General features: G+C 29.4%; 1 protein-coding gene across 3 annotated transcripts; it reads right to left on the bottom strand.

Moving 5' to 3' along the window:
• Nucleotides 1–8,728: 8,728 nt before the first annotated feature.
• On the bottom strand, nt 8,729–14,511 carry LOC109816377 (uncharacterized). Of its 3 annotated transcripts, none has more exons than XM_083069251.1 (8): nt 13,924–14,503; nt 13,715–13,800; nt 12,804–12,950; nt 12,577–12,685; nt 12,249–12,372; nt 11,598–11,871; nt 10,358–10,508; nt 8,729–8,964 (listed from the first exon to the last, which is right to left on the bottom strand). In XM_083069251.1, exons 1-7 carry the CDS (start codon nt 14,027–14,029, stop codon nt 10,401–10,403), a joined length of 954 nt encoding a protein of 317 aa, XP_082925377.1. In that variant the 5' UTR covers nt 14,030–14,503; the 3' UTR covers nt 8,729–8,964; nt 10,358–10,400. The 3 variants fall into 3 exon arrangements, with proteins under 3 accessions (XP_082925377.1, XP_020236960.1, XP_020236961.1); XM_020381371.3 differs by lacking the exon at nt 8,729–8,964 and adding an exon at nt 10,083–10,191 and having other exon boundaries at nt 13,924–14,489; XM_020381372.3 differs by lacking the exons at nt 8,729–8,964; nt 10,358–10,508 and adding an exon at nt 10,515–11,219 and having other exon boundaries at nt 13,924–14,511.
• Nucleotides 14,512–19,054: the final 4,543 nt, after the last annotated feature.

Here is a 19,054-nt window from a genome sequence, read left to right as displayed (position 1 = left end):
ATAAGAAAAATAGAATGTTGATACTTTATAGAGTAAAATAAATTACTCACTTGATGATCTCCTTTTTTGGGTTTGGTGATGGAAATTTAGTGAATGGAATTGTGAGCCCTCCCTTCCGAAAATAAACAGCTTACCCATATCCCTTTAATTTTTGTTTGCTTACTTTATAAATTTCTGTCCACAAACGAAAAAGTTGCACATTCTAATGCAATTAATTATTTTCGAAAGAGAAAACTCTGTCTCAAACCTATCATATTTTAGTATATTATAGTAGTGTCTGACAATATTTCACAACATTATCTTTAAAGAGGATATATATGATATTTTTTTTTAAGTATTTGTTTTTTGCGTGAATCCAACATACAATTTGTCAGGTTCATTGAATTCAATTGTAAAAGTGTAATCAAGTAAGATTCCATAGGCAGAATAAATTAGATTAATGAATTTAATTAGAACTTTACAAAATTCAGTTAAAACTAGACTGAATTTATTTGAAAGTCAACAACAATGTTAATGTGTACATTTTTTGGTACAGCATTAATGTGTAAATTTAAATCTGAATGTGTAAGGTTAATTATTGTTTGTTTGAAACCAATAAATTATGGAAGTCGCTTTTAAATTTCGACTTTTTATTATATAAAAAATTGATTATTTGTATTAAATTTTGTTATTCCAGTAAGATTCTTTCTAAATTGTACTTACTAAAAATGTTAAAAGAAGTAATGCAGTTAAAATGTCATACATTAAATGAGAGATATTTAAAAAAAAATATTATTATATAATATAAAAGTAATTAAATTTATTTATATTTTAAAAAAATGCATGTTTTGTTTTGCTTATAATAGAGAATAAAAGAAGCATAAATTATGTTAATTACGTAAATAAATTTAAAATATAATTTTTTCAGGATTTTTTAATCATAAATAAAACTCAAATTTGAATCCTTAAGGAGAGTCAAATAAGTTGTTTCTTCATCCAACAAATATTGATTTTTGTTTCATAGATATACATGTGTGTAAAAAGAGATGCAATTTCTCCTTAAAAATAAACTTATATGTAAGGCACGTTTGGTGACTATATATATTTGATACATGTTAAATGTAATTCTAAAATTAAAATAAAGGAAACTATTTCATTGAAACAATCATAAGAGGGAGGGCGAGAGAGTGAGAAGATATTGATATATTAATTTTACGATACTTTCATTTCTCTTTATTCAAAATTCTAAGAAGAACACATGGCCAAAAAGCACTTGTCATGATTGCTTTCTATGTTGCTTTGACGGTATAATTAAATAATTACAAATTATAAATAATGTTTTAATTGTAAATTTATTATTTAATATTAATTTTAAAATAAATGTCATGTCAAATATTGGCTAAGTTGTAGATATGATTCTGGATTTTTTTTTAACAAAACTTAACACTAAATTAGAAGTTAAATTTGAAGATACACCCTATTTGAGTTGTAAAATGTAATTAAACCAGATATGGAAAGGAAAAAAAAAGGTCCCCTTGTAGGTTACTGGGCCTAACATATGCTTATTTATTCTAAACTTTTCTATTTACAAATTTGTCAATTGCTATTTACACTTTCCTTCTCTCTTTTTATATTTAAATTTATCAAAAAAAATTCTAATTTGTTTCCTTTTGAATGATAACTTTTGTTTCCCTTGCATTCTACACCCCCTCCTCTATGATCACAAAAATAGTTGATTTTTATCTTTTCTAAATAGGTGAAATTGTTATTTTATCCCATAATATATATATATATATATATATGGTAATTTTCGTTTGATTTACGAATGGAAATAAATTAAAAATAAATTTCAAAAGTTATTTTTTATTCATATTAGTCCTTACGGGGGTGGTTATTGTGTAATTTTGTTAAAGGTAATGATGTAGCATGTTAAGTGTTACTGTTTACGGTGAAATTTGTTTACGGATTCTTTATATTCGGACTAGCACTACGACAGTTTCAATTTAGGTATTTGATCTAAGAACCAAAAGCGTAGGAAGGAAGTTCAATAATCACTAGTTTCCAGATACTCATCAACGATTATCAAAAAACAGTGTTCATGCACGTAGATGCTTAAATAAACAGAATGAACGATAGATATAATTCCTAGACAAATCATGGTTCATAGTCTTCAAGCATTACAACGTTATCAGAAATTACATGAATGAAAATTAAGTAATTATAAGAAACACTAAGACTAAACTAATCCTAACCTAGAAAGGAAAAAGAAAAGTGGTCAAGAAGCAACCATACCCAAACACGATTCCATGCACGAAAGCCATATGCGCAGGCGGAGAGTGCTTCAGAGCTCTATTCAAGTATGAGTTTTTTCGACTTTTGTGACAATGCAGACTTCTTCAATTTATAGAGTGAATCAATGACGGTTAACTCACTCAGACGCTCGTGCACATAGGCCACTATGAGATAACCGCTACCCACTATGCTTATTATGTGGCTTCTAAAGTGTAACTTCCCATAACAGTTCTTCGCGTATACTAACTTCTGGACTTGGACGCCAACTGTCTTTGTATGATCATAAGCACCCACACAACTTCACCAAATCTCGAACATTGTTCAACTCGAAATAATTGTCTTCGATCTCGAATCAACTGTTATTGGCAGGAGTTGATCTCAATATTTTCCGAGAAGTTTTATGTATGCTTCAAACTTTTCGACTATATTTATAGCACGAATACATAAAAATCCTAATACGTTCCAGATAGGTGTTCATCCTCCTCCATCTTTGGATTAGCTTCATAAGTACATCTTTCGATTTTCCTGGTTTTCGAGTAGTCTCAACAGTCACATAATGTCTTATAAACATTGCTAAAAATTTTATAAATAAGAAAAGTAAGGCTAAATTGTACCTTTTTTCTCCTCTAATATTTAATCCGCAATTTTGATTTATTATTTTTTAATTTTACAATTTTAATCTTATAATATTAAAAAATTCATAATTTTTGTTGCATCATTAAATGTTCATTTATTTATTATTAAAATTATAATAATGATTATGACCTTACATTAAGTAGATGATTTAATAATTGATATTTAGATTAAAACTTTCTAACTTCATAAAATGATTGTTCATAAAAAATTAAATTTGTATTACGTAATATGGCTAGGTGTTGGTTTTATTTGTTTTGTCATACCACATCATGGGCTTTTGTTATTAATGTGTGAAAGAAAGAAGGGGAAAAAAAGAAGTTGAACAACACGGGCCAGCTGGAATACCCACCTAAATGGCCTGAGAATGTGAAGCATTTCCAAGCTTCTCTCTTCTCCAATACATCAAGCTAAAACTTAGAAACCCATTCACAAAGTGTGGTTCTGGTTCATGCTAATTGGTACAAAATAATATTCAGATGTAACTACTTTCAGGTGAAGAATTGAATAATCCAGAAAGTGAATAAGTTTAAAGTAAATTAGATTTATGAATAAATTTTAAATTCACGATAGATACACACTTTTTTGCTTAATTTTTTCTTCACTTTACGAGCCTTTAATTCTTTACAAGCCTATTTTTCTATACCGTATCCAATGTCGAAAATCATAATAATGGAGACGTCATATTCAAATAGCTTTATTAGTGCATGGAAGTTTGGATAACAATATGATGAGTTGCGAGCAATTACGAGTTTATCATTATTGTTATCCATAACGTTGCGACCCATTGCGAGTTTATCATTATTGTTATCCATTACTCAACGTGGAAGAAACTACATCCCACATAAAGAAACTTGTTAAGGGTAGCACAAATCAATTACAACAAAATAACAGTCAAAATTCTTTATTTCTCTGAGCTTGCCAAACATGTATTTCCACCGTCAATCCATTAGTAAGATATTTATAAAAATCTTTCTGTATCAAAAAATATATTAGTAGATTACATCTTATGTTTTTTCTTACCCACGTTAATTAATTTTGTATGTTAAAATTTTTTATTTTACTCTTTTACTCTTACGCTTTCTTTCGTGCCCATTTTGACTTACACAAAAGTTATTACGAGGCTTCTTTTTTCGCAAGTTATGTTCCAACCTTTCGCAAAAAAGACTTTTCAGGTAGCAAATCAAGATGTTGATGTTTTCTATTCTTATTTTTGAGAAAATAACATATACATACATCGATGGCGATAGAATTAATTAATTGTTTACCCCGTTATATATTAAAAAAAATTAATATATATAGCCAATTTATTGATTATAATGATAATAATATTAATTTATAAGTTTTTATAATTGTGTCAAATTTTTAATAAAGTCTTTGTAATTAAAAAGATCCTAACTTAAAATATTGATCGATCGTGTAAGACATTTATTTACTTTTACTGCGGTCGTAACTATTAAACCCAAATTTATCTTTCTTTGTTTGCGTGTGCATTATCTAGATATTTGAGGTGGAAAATGATGTTGAAAGCAATAAATCTGAGGAGTGAACGCAGATCTAGGTCAACCCAAACGAGGGGCACCCACCGGAAATGAAAACAACAAATCTCGCAAATTTCGTTTACCAAAAAAAAGAAAAAAGTTGAAGGTCTAAGGAAATAAAGAAAAAAAGCAAGGAGTAAAATTGTGGGAGAAAGGGTGTGAGAAATTGGTTTGATTTGAATTAAAAAGATGGGTTTGTACAATAATGTTTGAGGAAAAATAGAAATGGAGAGAAAGTAAGAATTGGAAGGAAGAAGGAAGCACATTAAGCAGAGAAGAAGCTGTTGGAAGCAGCCATAGCAAGTTGGGTCTTGGGCTGGAAAGCCCGTTGGAGGAACTGCTTCTTTTGTTTGAGGGTGGAGAGCATTAGAGAAACAGAAGAAAGCATATGAATGTCCTCTGCTCCACCACCACCTTCCTTGGTTAATGTCTTGACCCTCCTCTCGTACTCCTCCGCCACCAACATAGCAATATCAGACATCCTCGTATCTCACTCAAATTAAGGTTCTCTAAATATTATAATCTAAGTATGCTTGAGCTTGAGCCTTGAGGAGGGGAAAAAGCAATTTATAGGAAGTGGCGTTTGGATAAGGGTTGTGATCAGTTGTTGGTTACAGCCACTGGATTTGGCTTCCTTTGTCTGTTTTCTAAATACTAAATGCACTTTTTTTTGGTGTCTGGAGTGGTGGGGCACATTGTTTTCATTTTCATACCATTGTTATTTTTAAAAAGTGGAGCGCCCATTGAATAATCATGAAAAGTTGAGAAGTGGGGTAGGGGCCATGTAACGCAACATGGTTACGCTATCCACTGTCACTGTCACTGTGAGTCTGCCATTTTATTTACATCATCCTCACTTGCACCGCACCACTTGTGTCTCCTTGCAATTTCGGTTGCCAGAATCCCAATTCAATTTCCTTTTTTTTATATATTTTTTTATTTTTATTTTCATTTAATTTAATGGTTTTTTTAAAGAATCATATTTTTTAAATATTCATTTTTGGTAATTCTGAACAGATTTCTAAAACAGTTGGTAAAACGAATGTCTGAATTGGAATCCGAGGCCGAGTACAGAGGAAAGGGTGAGGGTGGCAATCACGTAAATGGAAAACAATTGGGGTGCTAATTTGGTACTTGTAATTTCTGACGGTGCTACTTTAATAAAAAAAATATTCTCCAACGTGCACATGTGACATGCCCGAGTCTCTTTCATCAGTCACTAGCTTCATACGTCAGAAAAATTATCTATATCTATATAATATTTTTTTTTAAAAAAAATTCACCTCAAAATTAAATAGATCGAGTTCTTTTTATTTAAATTTTTTTAGTCTTTTAAAATTTAAACATTTTCTATTAATTATAAAATAAATTTATTAGTATTTAATAAATTTTCATCAAAGAATATTTGGCTGACAAAATTTGTGTGGTTGGATGAAATTGTTCTTTTACAGTGTCAAAATTTCATTTTTGACGAACAAAATTCTTTCGAAATTTCTACCTTGTTATATGAGAAAATATATTGAATTAAAAAATTATTATACTTTCTCTCTCACACTTAGATATTTTTGTTTTTCTTTTCTTTTTTCTTTTCATTATGGTTGACTCTTATGGAAATAGGTAGTTAACCTTTTTTTTTTTTAGATTGGATGTGTTGTATAATAGGTAATGTAATTATTGCAAGTTGATGTAATTTTTAATTTTCATATATATGTTATGATTTTTTTTACATATTAGTGATCTATTTCTGTTCTTAATAATTTTGAGTGACTCTAATCCTTGATAATATTGTAAGAGAGAGATTAATTTCTATTAAAATTATAAGAAGGTATAGTTGGTAAAATTCAGTTACAAGTATCTCATATTTGAAATTCTATTACTTATTTTCATGTTCAGCACTTGTTTTATGTTTTATCAATTTTAATTTTTAGTTTAATGAATCAAACAATAAAATTTTGTGAATATATCGTATATAATTGTTTCCTACTTTTTTAAATTAATTGAGAATATCTAAATTCAAATTTAGAATGATTTATCTATATTTACATATCTATCTATATATTATTAAAGATAGAATACTCTTTTAAAGTTTTTTTCTTATTTAAGACTACTAAGTTTGGACCCCTTGATTTTCTAAAATATTTTAGCCTTTTAAAATTTAAACATTTTTATTAATGATAAAATAAATTTATTAATTTTTAATAAATTGAATTACATCAATTAAATACAATTTAATTTTCATAGAAAAATTAAAAAATAATTAAAAATATATATAATAGTGAAATGATAGTTGTTTTAATATTTTTAATATAATTGTACATTCAAATTCAAATTTAGAATCAACTTATCTATATCTACATCTCCAAACCTTTTTTTCACTCTTCTCCCTTTTAGATTCACCTTACCTATCATCTCTTTATTCACCTATCAATTTTTTTCTTCATCATTCATATTTACAATCTATTAGCATACCTTAACACATTTTACAAGAAAGTTTCATCCTTTTATTTATAAAATTTCTTGTAGTTTTCTCAAAATGTTAATCTAAGTAAAGATTCTTGGTCTTTTTTGTTAAAAAATATAACGAGTCATTTTACGATCCAGTGTAATTTTTCTCATACCTTAACCTTTTTTTCATGTAAAAAAATAAGGTTTCAATACAAGTAAGAATACAAAACATGATAGTTATGGTTAAATCTTGAGCACCATGTGTCTCTATTCAAAAAGGCTTAAGTTAAAACATTTATTCTCAAGACAAATGTCTTGAAGACTTGACTCATAAGACATACACTTTGAACCATATATCAAAAGTTTTCCATTAAAACATAGTTTTTCATAAAACATATACCAAATACTTTACTCAAAAGGTTTGAAAAGAAGGTATGCTCAATAAGTAATATCATATGAAGAAAAAGTTGTTACTGCCAAAAAAGGAAAGTACAATGAGATTAACGTTGCTTAAAAATCGAGCAACCCATAACGAACTTATTTTAGTGGCTATAAAAGGAAGATCAAGACTATAGTTTTAAAAGCAAAGAAGATCAAAGAGAGTACTCAAAACACAAGCTATCAAAGTTGCAATTATTGCTTCATACTCTTATTTACTCAAAGTACTCCACTTATGCATTTATATCAATCTTGTAATAGAAAAACAAAATGTGAATCTTCCTTAGGGGAAGCTCCAACTTAGGAGAGTTTGTTGTAACCTTAGCAAAGTGTTGGGATACAAAAACTTATTTCTGTAAAGAGTATTTCCTATGTAGATTTGAGTTACAAAGGTGTGGGAAAAAAAAGAAAGAAATCACAAATAGTGGTTATGTGATCTCATAGCAAGTGGTTATGAGGTTGAGTATCTTAGCAAGTGGCTAAGTAGGTGGTCGTATAGTGGTGTGATTATATCTACATGTGACTAAGTTGTTTCTTGAACAACAGTTAGATGTAACAGTGAAAATTTCCCCAATTAAGATGAATTAATATAAAACTTTATGGAATCTCACTAACTTTATCCTCTTACTTACTCCATTTACTTTACTACATGTTATATTTATTATTATATAATTTGTTGTGAAAACTAACTCAAAATTTGTTTTCAAAAAAATATCTTTAATTTAAACACTTAAAAATTAATTATTTATAAGCTTGCTTACTTTTATAAATCAATCGAGATAACTTATGAAAATAAACCAAAAATTAACTACCAAAATAAATTTACGCATTAAACAAGTATAATTCGATCAAATTATCTTGTAAAATAGTCAAACAAACTAATAAATTTCCCCAATATTATGCACTCATAACTTTTATTTTTCTTTGAAGAATTATTATTGTGAAAATTTTGTGGGGGAAAAAGCACGAGAAGATTGTCACAATTCAATTCTATTATTGGAGGTTCATTCAATTCTATTTTGATACGGTAAGTAAATAAAATTACATTTAATTACCATTTTAGTTTCTATAACTTCACGGCCTTTATCTTTCAACTCTAATAATTAAAATTATTTTATCTTAATCTTTATGCATATAATTTTAGTTTCCTTTTAATCTTTATAATTGCATAAATTTAATTTCTAATCTCTATAAAAAAAAATAGACGAGAATTAAAAGAAATAAAAAATAATTAATATATTAAGACTAAAATTGAACTTATTAATTATAGTGATTAAAATGTAAAATTTATAAAACTATATAAACTAGGATAATTAAACCATAAAATTATTAATTAACGCTATCATTCCTTCTGAGTCAACACTCAACTTCCCAATTTGGATCTTATTATCCAAATTTATAAACAGTAATATACGTAGCATTAAATTATGGATAATATTTCTTGAACATGTTTAGGAAGCAAAAATAAATGTTACATAATTTGAGTATAAAAAAATGTATTAATTTATTGTGATCCAGTTAAATAAAATAAGTTGCGCAATGCCCTCGTGACACTTCTGTATCTAGATCTTTAACTTCTAACTTCCTCAAAGTGAAGGGGCAATTGCCAATGAAGACATTTACCAACGAGCAATAGCTTCAGAAACAGGCAGTGGTAGGGCCAACGATTGGTGAGTAGAACCAACATAAATGAAAGGAAATAAATGTTTTATCTCAAAAAGTTTTTTTCTTTAATTACAAAGATATTATCTTACTAATATAAGAAATACTAAAGACAACTCTTATTTTCTAATATTATTTTTTACTATTTCTCAAAAAATAAAAACATTTTCTAACAATAGATTTTCTGGCTTTCATTTTAGAACTGCATGAGAGCAGGTTAAATTAAAGTTTGGTTTTCAAAACATATCTTAAAAAAAAATGCTTCCATTCTTCAGTTCTTATTTGATCTTTCTTTTCCAACTGATCTAATATAACAAAATAAATTGAACAATATTTTATCTATAGCTGAATTTTTTTGAACATTATTTATAATCATGTATTAAAAAATTATAACTTTATGATTTTGTTGAAAAACAATAGAAATATTAAAATATTTTCTTTATACTGATTGCAAAATTTGTAAAACTAAAAAAAATAAAGAAATTTAAACAATATTTTCTTCAAATCATTAAATGATACACCGTCGTACAAAAACCTAAATACATCATCGTTATATAAATTTAATAAGTTTGCATTATTTACACAAAAACACAAAAACGTTATAAAAAAAATTAATGATAGGTACTAAAAAGGATTATAAAAATTTAAATATAAGAATTAATCATTTTTATTTAAAACTATATAGACTAAAAAGTAAAAGTCAGTAAGACTATAGGAACTAAAAATGTATTTTAACCTTGAAAATATGATTTTTAGAATTAATTTATCTTTAAAAAAATTCATTTGCAGTTGTTAAGAAATGTAACAAACGTTTACTTTTTTCCTTCAAACATCCTAATGAGGGCTAAAAAATATACTATTTTATGGTAAATGTCAGAAATAAAAGTTAAAAAAAAATGAAGAGGGACTAATTTCAAAAGGCACTATATTTTCAGAAACTAAAAAAATATTTAAACTCTAAAATAATTATAAATGCTAGTATTTTATGTTCAATAATAACATAACATACAGATATCAAACGATAAATTGTGTTAAAATTTGTAGCAAAATAAAATTAATAAAAAGTAAATGACTAATTTTTAGAGAAAATCCTGCGCATAGAACGGATAATTAATGCAAATATTAAACATATCAAGATCTTGAACTGTGTATATCTGTAGTTAGATATGTCCGAAGAATTCCCTTCCATTCCTTTACATATCTGTAGACACAATAGAAATTCACAAATTTCCCCGTACTAGAACAATTATATAAGTCAAAACTAATGGAGCTGAGTCACTTGAGTGGCTCAGGAATTTTATCAATTAACTTCATATTTCCCTGAAAAGGACCAAACTACCAACTATCAAGTAAGGTTTCAGTCTTACCTCTACTGTCTTTCTCCTTGGAAGGTAGATGACTCCTTCAAACTCAAAGGAGGCCCAATGTTTTCAGCTGCTGTACATGCTCCGGTGGGAGGGATGGAGGAGACCAATCAGACCCTGTTATCTCTCCATCAATGTCCTCAACGACATACTCCTATGATACGCAAACAGTTTCATAATCAATAGTTCAATATGATGGTTGAATATTCAAGAGTACAGTTTAAGTACCTATCAAGCATGCACATTACTTCCTCATGGGAATATTGATATTAAAAACCACTAGGTGTAGGCTAGTGATGAAGGGTTTGCATTGTTGGTATTAGGTTTCAGGGTGCTAGATATATTGCACTACACACAGTGGAGGGAAAAAGAAGACAAACAGTTGATCACTTAATATCAATTAGACTGCAAAATTATATTTAAGTCGATCAAAACAGCAACACTGACTGAAGTCCCATGATATTCAGTATAAGCTTGATCACAAAAGGTAGTGATATATAAAGGACATTATTGATTATACTGAACTTAAATTGCGAAAAACAAAGTATATCAGTAGAAAATGAAATCAAGCAGAATATTCAAAAGAGACAAACGAACACGATCGCAAGATGCAGCAGATGGATGCCAACTTCCTGCCCAAGTCTAAGGCCCATTCCCATAAACTAATTGCTCCCCACTCCCTCAGTCACGTTCTTGCACTCTTCATAACTACCTCCCATCCTCCATTACTTCTGGGTCCCACTCAATTTCGACTTAGCTTAACAGTCTCCGCCCCTACCACTTTTCCCTTTTCCTGAATATACTTTCATATCTTGGGGCCATGACTTAATTGCTGCAGTACTGTGCCTCCTGAGACTCATCAAAGCTAGTCACCAAATCCAAAATACATTTAATTTCTCATGAACCATCAGAAAACAATACTTTTAGTTAATAATGCTCTGACACTAGACAGTCTAAATGAGTCAACTAAATCAGAACTCAGAAGAAAGAAATAGGGCATATGCCCATAATAATAAGTATGTTCGCAAACATATATTATATTGGATTTAAAGGCAAAACAAACAGAAAACCTTCTCACTAAATCTTGCAGCAATATCTTGATAAGTTTCTAAATAGAATAAGCAAAAATAGGCTAATTGCATATATAAGGTATTTAAGTTGACTCAACAGCTACAGTGAATCAATAATTGAAAGTTCATTACACTACCAAATGCACAAAGGACAAAAGTTGAGGGATAGGCACCTTTGTAAGCATCCTTTTAGCAAGTATGTGATAATGACGCTGCCATATCCGTTGTCCTACCATTGTAGCCACCAATACACTGTAAAATATCCCAATTACAGTAAAGAGCACCAGAAAAATCAAAGCCATTATGAATAATAATGGTAGCCCTGCTTCCCCAGCACCTCCCAAGCAACCACTACATTCAGTTGCCATGCTTCCACAACTCTCAAAGCACGCAGTGCAATCTGTCCATATACAAAGAGTACCTGGTAAATGACAGTCAGCACAGACTCTGCAATGACAACAAACAAAACAAAACCACCTCAGTCACTACCATTGTGGATCACAGACTTGCTGCTGACGTATACTTCAAATATAACATGAAACACCATACTTTCTATAATATAACAATCAGAGCTATATTCTTAATTTTTTGGAAAAGGTGAAATTTGCAAGTGTTCCTTCTTTGTGCAAAGTAGGATTTCCAATATAATGGAGGAAATTAAATCTCATATATTACTCTCCAAACTTAGTTTCTGGCATCGTAAAATGTATTTAAAAAAAATTAAAATATATGATGCTTCGAGGCTCAAGTAGTTGTGGTGACATATGAGTTAAGTGTTTTAACAGTGTCAAAGGCTCATGAATATTTGAAAGCAGAATTATTACCCAGGTTGACAGCAACAAAGACATATTTCTCGACAAGGCTGAGCCAAATCATTGCGAACTCTTCGATCATAACAAGTAACAAAGCACCCAGACAGGCCAAGAAACACAAAAAACAGCAGCGCTCCTACATTTGACAATACCAAAATGAAATTAATAACAAAGCTAGCATCATCCTATGTATGGATAAAGCAAACTGGGAACAAAAGAAATTAAACACAACTAGAATTTGCCATCAATACCTCCTAACAAAAAAATTAACAGTAATACTAATACTTGCTATAAGCATTCTGACGACTACTGCTCAAGAATCAAGTCCATAGTAATTTACCACAAATATAATAAAAGCTTAGCTCACTATCAAAACCCCAAACCAGACGAAGCCAATACTGCTGATAACCATCTATTCGATAAACCAAATAAGCCAGTGAAGCAACAACCTGCAGACAAAGGAAATAAGGGGTTGCCATGTAGAATTAGAACATCTACATGCAATTCATTAATTATATATATGGATAAGCATTTATATTGCTAGGAGAATGGAAACAATTTACTTACAAGCTGTACAGCTAGAAATATAAACAAAATGTCTCTGGTTACAAAAAAACGAAATTTCAAAGTACGCCATCTTCTATCAGCAGCACCATGAATGCGCAAATGATATGGAGCCTTGCAGGTAGTGCAGTGAGCAAATGCAAACCCTTCCTGCAACAATATTCAGTAATTTTCATTTATTTATGAGGTCAAGCAATGGAAAGAGCACCATTCTGCCCATAGAAATATTAGTAAAAGATAGCTCATATATTATATAGGTTTAAATGATTAATATATCAATAGGTCTCTAAACTTTGAGAATTTTTAATTAGGTTCCTGAACTAAAAAAATGTTATTGACTCCTTGATCATCAACAATTTTTGTTACGGGATCCTGAAGTCATTTTGTGGCTGTTTGTAGCTGCCAGAAAAATAACAATTTGTGGTGATTTTACTCATTCCAAAGATTCAGTACAAAAATTGTAGAAGACCACTGACGTATTAAACCTATTCAATATCCATGGATAGTCATTTATATGCTTGTGAGTGTCTATAGGGCGCATCAAGTGAGAACTCTTAGTTATTGTGATAAATGTGAACTATAAATTTGTGTCATATAATCACATATGGATGGTCAAAGTTAAAAGTCAATCAGTAGTTACATGACTATTTAAAAAAGTCAGGCCAATTTATCTTTTAATCTTGATCATTTAAATATAATCTAATAAAAATAATCCAAATTTACGGTTATCATTTCTAATAACAACAAGCATTGTCACGATACATTATATATAGGCAATTGTCCACCCTCTAGCAATGAAATTCATACACTTAAAAATCCCATAGTTGTTACACAATGCTCGCTGGAAATAGAATATTTCTTGATAAGGCTACAGTATAACACTGTGCTGAGAATTAAGGAGACAAAATCCTTACCTTAACCGCTCGCCAATGATCCAAACACTCTCGATGTACATACTTTGATGTACCTTTGCACTTGCAAGGAGCTATGAAATCCCTACCTGAGGGAGGTAAAATTAAAATTAAAATAGGTAGATGGTAATTGCAGCCCTAACTGAAAACAGGTGATGGAAGCCCTAATCTGAAAGAGGGAAAAAAAGAAAAAGAGAAGAATGCAAAAATACCATCAGATTCAAGACAAATGCGGCATTGAATTTGTTCGGCGGAAGCGGCTTCGAGGTCGATCTCGGCGTGGGGTGGTGGAGGGATAAGAGGAGAAGAATCCATCATTAAGTAAAGAGAGAGAAAGTTAGTGTTATCTGTTATGAATGAAAGAAAAAGGTAGAAAATGGAAATGGCATCAAAGGTTGGCTATTGACAGGTTCAACTGTCAAAGTCTCCATTTCCTGGGAGGAGTTTAGTTGCTTTCACTACTTGCTTATCAAATTCATCTTACCACAGGTCTATTTTATTTTTTTTCTCAAAAATATGGATGAAAGTTTGGAATATGAGATAAAATTATATATTGTAATTAAAATTTATATCAGGACAAGAGTCACAATACACGATTATATACAAAATTTGAGTCAATCATGATTTTTTTTTTATGCTTTTTAATGAGATTACAAATTATTTACATTATTTATACACTATTACTTCAAATATGGATCATGCACTATGTTGAGTTTGGGTTTGGGCCCAATGTGAAAAATTCGAAGCCCTAACTCGGTTATGAGCTGAAGGAGCCTGCCAAACTGTTTTTTTTTTTTTTTTTATACCTTGCTAACCTTCGATGTAATATAGATTGAGTTGTTATTTATATAATGATATTTACAATAATTTATATAATAATATTTTCTTTATCACGTTATCAATTATATTTCATATTTTTTTTTCATCGTTCTTTTTTTATCTCTTTTTATTTTACAATTAGCTTTGCAAATAACATTTTCCATATAAATTTATTTCATACTTATTGATTAAGATATGTTTAAATAAATTTCTCTTTAAACATTTTTAGAAGAAAATAAAGTATAAAATAAGTTTTTCTCATAAACTAAAACTAAATTATAAAAATCAAATTTTTGAAAAGTCACTACACTTCATGGAATCACTAACTAGAAGCAAAACTACTCACATGCTTAACATTTTATAGTCACTTTTATATGGATATGCATACTATGACATGTATATAAGTACATGCGCAATTAAGAACAACTCCATAAATATATATAATATATGTACAATCATCCAATATAAAATAATACGGGATCCTAAGTGTCGATCGAACACTACTATATAAATCATCAAAAGCAATCCAAGACAATAATACATTGCCAAAATGGTCTAGCAACATCTCTTAGAAGTCTGCTCTGGTTAACCCTGTCCTACTATGAAGATCATGATTATCACAGTTCAAACCACATGGACAGCACATAAGGATCAACTATATTTAAAAAAACATATCAGTATAATAAAGAATATCTATACTACTATCTAGCATATAAACCAACCAAAAACACACCTAATGGTTTACAACATTCACTAAACAACAGAGCACCAACATGTTAAAAGTTACACACCAGGTCATATATACAATGAGATATTCATCTAATACACATACCTCAACTAATACGTTGTCACACATTCATTTACGGAAATCTCTTAACAATATGAGTACTCTAAGTGATTTCATCTTACTGAACCAACACAATTGTTTTTACACTCAAAGTGTTAACTCGGTCACAACAAAATAGGATAATAATCCTTCCTCTAGTTTCTCAGGTTTTGTCACTTGCGCTAACCATCATTAAGGAACAATGCAACGTTACCAGGTGCTTAGTTAAAGGTTGTAGCCATTGACCTCCTACCTTACTCAACCATTAACTAAGGAACTAGAGGAGACATCAACACACCTCAAAATCCACTCTAAGAGATACACCAACTAAAGGAAGATATTCTAATAGTTGCCTATCCGAGTATCACTCTAAGATTCCCTAGGTGGGATCTTCAATTTCCAAAAATAATTTTCTATCCTCAAGTCCTAAGTTGGCCAACATGTCTTAATATCATATTGCATTCTCAACATTCATACCTCACCACACATCATTTATATACTTCACATTCAGTTAATGCATATAGAGATCAACAACATCATACATATATATACATGTCATACATAGTTTCATCATCATCCAACACTATACAAACATCTACATATGTCACATCCAATCAACATACATAGAACTACATTCTTCATACAACATGTAATATATAAATCATACATCTACTCGTATTTGCCAAATTTACCTGTCGTGCAACATGTATCAACATACAATTTATCAAAATCAGTTATCATACAATGACAACTTTCACATAAAATATCACACAGAAAGTTATACTACTCGTATCAAGCTCATCCATATCTCATATGAAAGGCAAAAATATTATCTACAACTCCTATAGAGACCTTAAATTCTAATTCCACCATATACTATACTAAAAATTATTAAAACCATAACATTTTTTTTATTAATGTTGACAGTTTGACCTTCACATATTAAAAAGGTCATAACTTAAGTTATAAACCTTATTTTTAGGTGATTCCAATGCCATTTGAAAGTTAATATTCAGGGCTACAACTTTTATGAAGACAATAAAGTCTAACTCGAAAATCACTAATTTGATCAACTATTTCAAAATCGCTTAGTGAATTCCTTCCCAAAACACCCCTGATTCTCATCTTTAATTTTTCTCAGTCATTTTCTTCAAAAGACATCTCTAATTTTGCTCAAACATTTCAAAACTACTCAACCGTTTCCTTCTAGAGACACCCCTAATTCTCATCTTTAATTTTGCTCAGTTGTTTCAAAATCTCTCAACCGTTTCATGAGAGAAACCATCTCAGTTTTGTGATTTTGGGGTTTCCAAACCTCTTTATTTTATCCCAAGCTTATCTATAAGCTCCAAACTCAAATATAAACCATAAAAACTCATCTAAATAACAAGAATACATAAATTCCAACGATAAAACAACTTATAAGAAGAATTTGATACAAAATCAAGATTTTCTCCCAAAATCTCCAAATACCTAAAAAAATCTCCAAGAAACTAAAAATACCAAGTCTCTCATTGCATACCAATTTAACATTCAAATAATTATGCATCAAATGAGCATTCATACCATACATGTAACATGAAAATCCATGCAACCATCCACCAAGATCAACTTACCTCGATTTTGAACTCACCAAGAACGAAGGAGAATAAGCTTTTCGATGACACCACACAACACTATGCTCACTCCAATTCATAGTCTCAATTGCTTGGATCCCGAATCCATTGACTCGAACCCATATGTTGAAGCAAAATTCAGCCTCCACCCCTCCCCAACAACCAAGTTTTTAAAATTCTTTTGGAGTTAAGAAAAAAGAATAAAGAAACTCTAATTACTATAACATCTACTTACTCCCATAACATAAAATTCATCTAGAAAAAGGAAAACTAGCTCGATAGGTATGCGATATAAATAGGCTAAAATTATTTAGTTTTTTTTTTAAATAAAAACAATGATTTTAACTTATATATAAGTTAATTAATTTTAGCTTATGAGATTAAATTATTTTATTTTTATCTTCATTTCATCACATATAAGTATTCATGGAAAAATTATTCCAATAGAACCTATACACTTGAATTCTTGATTAAAAAAAATCTTATTTCGTTCAATTAAAAAATATGAAAAGACTAGAACAAATGTGCATCAGACTTGTTTTATTTAATTTTTAAATTTTTTTTATTTCATTTATAATTATAAAAATATTATCTTATTTTTCAATTTATTAAAACTTAATTAAAAAATATGAAAACACTAAAAAATTCAGTATAAGTTTCTTATATAAATTTATGAAAATAAAAAATAATATGAGATTTTTAAAAAATAAATTATTTTTTCTCAAACTAAATATATTTTTATGTATGCAACCTTTAATCTTTTTTAGAAGTTTTTCTAACCAAATCGTCTTAGGATGTGAAAAAGTTACAAAATTCCAAAATTAATATGGAAAAACATATAATTAATTAACAAAAAATAGAAAATGGCCGTATATATGGAATAAGATAAATATTAACAGACCTTTAATTTGTGCCAAGTCATTGATTCCAAGATGCAGAAATGACCGTCAAAAATTTAGGACGAAAACCTAAATATAAATTCCAATGCAGTAGTTGACATGTTTGAAATCCAACTCCATCCAAATTTCTGTTTTATTTTATTCAACTAAATAATTTCAACTAAGTCTTATATCTTTAATACGTGTATGAAAGCAAATTGAGTTATTTATTTAGTATAATTCTTGTTTGATTACTGTTGTATGTTAAAATTTGTTCCGTTAATAAAAATTCCAATACTATCTAATAAACTGGAAGATATTTGTGATAAGATTTTTCTTTTTTTGACTTATATCTTCTTTCGTCCTCAACAATTAATTGAAGAGTACGAAATTAATATATTAACGAGAAAAGCCACACTATGCTTACACTACCAACTACCCTTATCTTAACTTCTACTGTACTGCTTCTTCACCAACCTGGTCCCAAGTTCACCTATATTTTTCTCCTTTTTTTTTTTCAAACTTTCCTTCAGCTACAAATAAATAAATAAATTTGTGATACTCATACAACTCATACAATAACTTATATAACATATTGTTTTTTTCATTAACCTCTTCTTTTATATTATTTATTATATCTCAAAATCTTCTCACTTTTCTTTCTTTCTCTCCCTCTCTTAATTATGACATTTATTGCACTGCAATCTAATTTTACAAATAACATTTCTCACTTCTTGGCAATCCTGAACTGACCGTGACACTCGAGGTTGCTTTCCAACTTTTTTTTTTAATTAATTCAGAAAATATCATTTAGTATTTTGAAACCCTCCAACAATGTTAAATACAATTAACTAGTGGTTTATTAATACTCGATATTTATTTGATTTTTAAAAATTACATATTAAACAATTGACGTAGTTCATGATATTTTTTTATAGATATTATGTAAGCGAACATCTCATAATTAAATAATTGATAAGTAGGGCCGTGTGAACCATGACGCTTTCACTTATCATTTAAACGAGTTGGAGTCACGCCCGAACAAAAGGTAACTTGCGTGCCCCAAAAACCATGTCTTTTTAAGCTACAATACTGCAAATATAGCTAGAGATAAAGGATATTTCCATTCCAGATATAAGACCCCTTTTCAACCCGCGCGTCTAAAAGATAAATCATCAATAGAGTCAAAGTGGAGGGAGAAGGA

The sequence above is a fragment of the Cajanus cajan genome, chromosome 2 (genome assembly GCF_000230855.2).
Source record: "Cajanus cajan strain Asha chromosome 2, NIPB_CcT2T_4, whole genome shotgun sequence".
Lineage (NCBI taxonomy): Eukaryota > Viridiplantae > Streptophyta > Magnoliopsida > Fabales > Fabaceae > Cajanus > Cajanus cajan.
The sequence above is the reverse complement of the archived record's forward strand: the minus strand, read 5'-3'. Positions and strand labels throughout refer to the sequence as shown.